This window comes from Solanum lycopersicum, chromosome 4 (assembly GCF_036512215.1).
Source record: "Solanum lycopersicum chromosome 4, SLM_r2.1".
Classification (NCBI taxonomy): domain Eukaryota; kingdom Viridiplantae; phylum Streptophyta; class Magnoliopsida; order Solanales; family Solanaceae; genus Solanum; species Solanum lycopersicum.
This window is the reverse complement of record NC_090803.1, coordinates 67,623,665-67,630,369: the sequence shown is the minus strand read 5'-3', so window position 1 is coordinate 67,630,369 and position 6,705 is coordinate 67,623,665. Positions and strand designations below refer to the sequence as shown.

Below are 6,705 nucleotides of genomic sequence, written 5' to 3'. Positions count from 1 at the left end.
CTAAAACGAAAGTATGCTAATAATATAAAATATATACGTGGATAAGCTTGAACTGCAAACCGGTTGGACCGGTTATATGGAGTTAGGGCAAACGAGAAACTCGGCACTATAAATAAATCGAAAATGAGAGCCAAAACGGTTAGGGCGTAAACGAAGAAACGAAGCCGAAGAAGAGGGCTCTTCTTTCGTGGAGAAGAATAATACTAATCTTATCCTTATTCTTATACCAAGGTACAAATTTTATACATATTTCTTCTCAGATCTAATTGATTTCACCCTAATTTCTTTCATCTGTAAGTTTAATTTCATTAATTATTCTGTTTTTGTTAATTGTTGAGATTTGATGAAGTTTTTTGATGTTAATTGTTGAGATTTGATGTTAATTGATGGTTTTATGATGAATAGATGGATCGGTACCAGAAAGTGGAGAAGCCAAGGGTTGAGACACCTATTGATGCGAATGAGATTCGGATTACTAGTCAGGGAAGGATGCGAAGCTATATCACTTATGCTATGACCTTGCTTCAGGTAATTCCTCTTTATAAGGATGTCATTTTTTGTTTAGAAGAATCGCCTGTGCGCTGTTATTTTTTTTTTTTGTTTATGCGTTTTTGGTGCTTTGTTTGGATGTGCTAAATTTGGTGAAATTGAAGTGACAATGGAGAAATGGTTTTTTTTTGGGATTGAATTCATCACGTAGAAGAAGATTAAAATGTGTATACTTTCGTGCAAATTATGAAATTTGTTTTTTTTTTCTGCTTAGGTTGTATCGCCTTTTGAAGTATCATCTGTGTGCTCTTTGTTTTGTTTTTCATGTTGTGTTGTGTGCCTGTTTATCTGTTTCACTGCGGCCATTCTGTTGTATATGGTGCTATGTCTTATAAAATTTATCAGTAGTAGTGGAAGGAAACTGAAGTGATTATGGAAAGGTAATTGTTTGATTAAAAGCATCACATAGAAGATTAAAAGTCTATAGTTTTAATTGATTATATGTTGTGAAAATAATGAAATTTGTTACTTTTTCTGTTTAGCGCCTTGAATAAATTTAAGTTTTTTTCTTCGATGAATCCTCTGTGCTCTGTTTTTTATTTTATTTTGTTACGTTATGTGCTTGTGTTTATCTGCTTTACTGCAGCCATGCCGTTATATATGATATGCTAAATTTGGCTTACATGGTTTATTAGTAATAGTAGATTGAAACTGAAGTGACGACGGAAAATATTTGTTTGATGGGAAGCATCTTACAGAAGATGTAAATGTGTTTAGTCTTAATTGATGATATATCTTGCAAATTATGATACTGTGCATATGCCTGCATAGTGTGAATTCATGTTTTTACCACTCTATAATTGATATTATTCTGCGTGGTGTCACTCTTCAGAACTTGACATCCTTGTCGTTATGCTAATATTTTTAGGAGAAAGAATCAGAGGAGATCGTGTTCAAGGCAATGGGCAGGGCAATCAACAAGACTGTGACAATTGTGGAATTGATCAAGGTAAAAAGTGGATGTTTCTCCTATATAGTTTCTGTTGTTTCTACCTATCTTATTGCTGATGGAATTTTGCACATTGATATGGGGCTTGTGCAGAGGAGAATTGTTGGTCTTCACCAAGTAACGTCTATTACATCCACTGATATAACTGATACATGGGAACCCCTTGAAGAAGGTCTCCTACCGTAAGTGCATATTTGAAGCTTTAGAAATTAAGTTGTGTTGCTGTATGTATTGCTTTAATTATATATGTTACTGCTCTATTGGTTGCAGTCTCGAGACCACCAGGCATGTATCCATGATTACAATTACCCTCGCCAAAAAGGAGCTGGATAAGAATGCTGTGGGGTGAGTATTTTGGTCTTTACAGTGTAAATTTCCTCCCAAGAATGTGAGGAAGTCAGATTTAATTATCACTCTTGCATGACTCTGTTATGTAATATTTCTATCTTAATCTTGAATGCACGTGGAATTAGATCTTCCTATTTTGAAGTGCTTCCATCTATAATGTAGATGGGATTTCAGTTTCATTTTTTTTACAGTTCTATAAAATAATGTAGATGGAATTTAAAATGTTAGTTTGATATATTATTATGTCATATTGCCAGTAGTCATAGGAAATATTAGATAGATGGTTGTAAAATGTTGGGCAGGAGGCGTTGTTAACTTTACAATATTGAAGAGTTCTTCACTTGTGTATTCCACATTTACTGGGCCTGAGATATTTATTTCTCATGTTCAATGGTTGTCAATTTGCAAAACTAAAAATAATGTGGCCGTTGTGCATGTATTATAATTTGGTGCAAGCAAATTGGTTTGCAAAACTTGTAGGCTCATGCTTTGCTCTCGCCTACAGGTACCAACCACCATTGCCAGCAGACCAGGTGAAAGTGTCAACAGATTTTGACTATGATGGAGGTTTGTTTTTTTATAAATTTATCAATGGATGCAAATGCTGGTAGTATGTGAAACACCATCGTATTATTTACTAATATCTGATTATTTAGAAGGATCTCCTAGTGGAGGACGAAGAGGCCGCGGTGGTCGAGGAAGGGGAAGGTCCAGAGGCTTTCCAGGTAGGAATTCTTTTGAAACTTTTAGATAAAGGCCCTGATGATGATGTAAGATTTAGAGATATAATTCAGCTAACACCTGCTATTAGATGTTTTGATGCTTTCGGGAGTTTGCTTATTCTAAGTGCATGGGGCTCATTGGAGTTGCCCTCTATCTGTTCAATATTAAGTTGGAGCAGAAATCCTTTTACTGTTACCTTTCTAATTATTAATTTGTTAAAAAGCAGAACTGATGTCACCTTTATATGTAAGTTTGTTCTCTTCCTTTATGTAAAACCCAGACAGAGGAAGTATGCATTGATGTCCTGGTAAAGAGATTCATTGCTGGGTCATGTCCTGGTAAAGGGATTCATTTTTAGGGAGATAAATCACCAAGTTCGACTCACAGCAGGGTCGAAGTTAGGTGGATTCATCCAATATGCCTTAGTCAAGGCTCATACCGCTCCCAACACTGTCCTGATTCAAGATCTAATTCAGTTAACACTGCAAATATATGTTTTTGAAGTATTTTTCTGAATAAATGACGAGTGCTAAGCTTTGGGAAAGCTATTTGTCAACCCTTCTCTCAGCAACATCTAAAGTGCTTGTGTGTGTCCATTTTGCTATGAGGTAGATTTTGATCGAGTGAGGTAATATGCTCAGAATTACAATTTTGTAAACTTGAACAATTCGTTCTGAATGCTTGAATGAAATATAGGCTTCTTTGAGATGTGGGATCAGATAAATGTTTCTTAAAGGTTCTTCATGCATACTTCATTTTCTGAATACCAGTTACATGTGCTTTAAGTCACTGACGTTTGAATGACATGTACTCACTCGTTTTTCTTCACCATATTTTCAATTGACAACCGTATGTCGAGAATGATGAAAGATAATAGGGATGCTCTATTTCGATGTGTAATTGGCAGACTTCACAGAGTGCAAGTGTAAGTGGTTATTGTTCATGACATGACATGTTTGCTGTTATTTTATCCAGGAAATGGATTTATGCCGGCTGAGTATGATGATGGTGGGTATGATCGCAATCGGAGCTATGGTAGGGGTAGGGGTCGAGGCAGAGGTCGTAGCTCCCGTGGCCGCGGAAGGGGAGGGTACAATGGTCCACAGGATGTCCAGCAAGATGGTGGCTTCTACAATCAAGAAGCTCCCATGCAGGGACGAGGTAGAGCTTTGCTGCCTTTCCATAATTTGTGTTTGTTCTATGGTTTATTCTGCATATTTAGTCTAGGCGCACTGCTGCTGATACCCAACTGCCCTTCCTTGCCCTTTTAAACCCAATGACCTTTATTTTCCCTTCACTAGAGTAGTGGCATCGCATGTGGTTTGTTTCATGTTGTAAATAGTTATGAACAATTTCTTGGAGATCCATGCTGGAATGGTTTATGCAATCCGCATGCTGTGGAGCTCTGTTGGTTTCACAACTGAGAAGATGCATGTCCTAATAGTGTACATTTTTGTTACCCCAACTACTGAGAAAAATTGCCAGTTATCTATGCGATTTTTCTATTCTTGACATCTGTAGCTGATATTTTTGTTTTGTTGTAGGCCGTGGCCGTGGAAGGGGAACTCGCGGTAGGGGACGTGGATTCAGATCTAATGGGCCGATCCAAGGAGGTGGTGCTTAAATGGTCAAGCTTGAAGAATACAGAGATTATGTGCTATGAGTGCCTGCTCCATGTTCTATGTTTTTCATTCGTTAGTTACTCCGTGTTAACAGTAGGTTATCTATCTGTAATCAGAGTAGACTAATTATAGATTTCAGGACCGCCCGTATGTGGTGATGTTTTCTTTTCTTTGTTTTTCATGATATCTTCTATCTTTATTCTCTGCTTGATTAGGTGGTTGGTCAAGTGTAATTTCGTTAGTGAGCAGCACATTCTTTGATTTGTCTTTGTTTGTTGAAATGTTCAGTGTTGATCTTGTTCGTAAATTTGCCTTGTTTTTAGGTGGCAGAATACCCCCAATCGCATATTTTCTGCTGTTTTTAAAGCTCTTTGTACGCAAGTGAATCAAATCTTCGGCTTCTATAGTGATGTTGAACTCTCTTAGATTGGTGTATGCTTCTTAATGGGCAGAGGAATATGAGACATGCAGTGGGGAACGGCGAAATGGGCTTCTCACCTCTTTTAAAGAATGTGATTGTTGTCAAGCCTGTTATTTGGTTGATTGTGTGAAAATAGGGGTTTCCCCATTTCTCTTTGATGTCTTCGGTTGCAGTGGAAGATCTTATCGTAAATGGATTTTAGTATCATCGTGATCGCCTTTCTATTAGTTGAATAATTGCCTGTGATCATCACATTGTCTATAGAGCCTATATTTTGCATGCTCTGGGTTTATAGTTCTTGAGTGTTGCTTCTTAAAAAATGAGGATCTTAATGTGTCTCCAACTCCTAACTGAGTCTTAAAGTAAAACGTTTTAATACTTGGATGATGTAAAAATGACGATATAAAAAAAGAGGAATCACAACTAAATTAACTATAAAACACATGAGTTTTAAAGAAGTTGGGTTTCGTTTTTGCCAATTTAACAAGTAAAGGATAATCTATATATGGAATTGTAAAATAATGGACCAGTCAATTGTGGTGCCCTTCTTTTTCTTTTTTACATCCTCTTTTTCTGCTAAATTTGTCTCGTTGACATTCTTCAGTAACAGTTTCATCAAGTTTAATTATTCAACATGTTTTATAATGCAATTTGCATATTAATGTATTATTTGAATAACTGCAAACAATCATTTGATCTAAACAGATCATCAGCCTTGAACCATTCAAAGTTCTAATTACTTGTTTAAATGTCCAAATGATTAGCATTCATGATTCAACAGTGTTCTATTTGATTGGATTGTAATAGTCCCCTATTTACGCGTTGGTGTTTGACTAGTCACAAATTTAATCAACAAAAAAGAGTTATTGAAATTTGTGATATAAAACAATCGATATATATTTTAGGTTATGGATCATAATTCCATTTGCTTATCGGGTTTTAGATAAATTATTTAACAATAATATATTAAATGTAATCTTATAAGTAGAGTTTGCGGATGTTGGTGCGTACGAAACTTTACCCTACTTTGAAAAGTTAGAGAAATTATTTTTGATAGACCCTCTTCAGTAAAACATATTAAAAATTAAGTGTGTAAATTAGAAGTCATACTAAAAACAATGAAAAAGAGAAACAGTTGCAATCAAAAAACATATGATGATCGAATCAAAGGAGACGAATAAAATCAAAGAATTAGATAATAACAAAAATAATATTGAGTATTCACAATGAAACTAGACAATAGTCTATTAACCTACCGACCGTTCCCTAATAAGGATTGAGAATTTTAAAGTAAAATTATTTGTAAATAACGAAGTATGACATACGAATTGAAATGAAGGGAGTAAGAATTCAGTCGTTTTTACAAATTAAATTTAAACTATAAACAAAAAAGAGAAATAATTTAGTAATTTCCTTTTTCAAGTCATTCTTAATTTTTCTTTTTAAGAGAATTAATCGAGTTAAATATTTAAGAAGAAATAACCGATCAAGATAAATATTTTTATGACTATAGTAATGAAATATATTTTGTAAAAGCTTAATATAAACATTTAAAATACGGATGGATAATATACATGGACCTGAAATATTATATTATTGGTCGTTAGACGTGATTTTCTACCAGCAGTACCTCTACTCCACGTGTCTACGTACTGTTTGACAATTTATTATCACAAACCATATGGTAGGTATTTTTTTTAATCCAAAAAAAAAAAAAACAAGAACCATAAAATTATATGGTGCATATTCGAAATAGTGGACTCTATGGCCAACTATATTTTACATGTTCGAATAACTGTGGTGGAATAGATATGATTCTTCGATGTGTTAATAGTTAAAGATTTCAATTTAAAATTATTTATAAAATTAAATTTTAATAACACTTATTCTTTTTATTCATATGATATAGAGAATATAAATTTGAATTAATTGAATTATGTTATAAAAATATGAGTACCAGATAAAAAATGAAAATAAAATTACGTTAGCTTGACGGTGGAGACAACAATCACATGGGTAGTTTCATGAATTTTCAATATTGGAACTCATCAAAAACAGTTTTTTTTTTAAATTCTTTTATTTTCTTGCAGGAT

At 34.3% G+C, this 6,705-nt stretch overlaps 1 protein-coding gene across 2 annotated transcripts; it reads left to right on the top strand.

The window, feature by feature from the left end:
* Window positions 1-4,498, top strand: LOC101245250 (uncharacterized). Of its 2 annotated transcripts, none has more exons than XM_004238334.5 (9): window positions 1-231; window positions 406-528; window positions 1,418-1,498; window positions 1,592-1,680; window positions 1,769-1,843; window positions 2,352-2,413; window positions 2,503-2,571; window positions 3,545-3,730; window positions 4,114-4,498. In XM_004238334.5, the coding sequence occupies exons 2-9, from the start codon at window positions 406-408 to the stop codon at window positions 4,191-4,193; spliced, it is 765 nt and encodes a 254-aa protein (XP_004238382.1). In that variant the 5' UTR covers window positions 1-231; the 3' UTR covers window positions 4,194-4,498. The 2 variants fall into 2 exon arrangements, with proteins under 2 accessions (XP_004238382.1, XP_010320442.1); XM_010322140.4 differs by having other exon boundaries at window positions 62-231; window positions 2,506-2,571.
* Window positions 4,499-6,705: the final 2,207 nt, after the last annotated feature.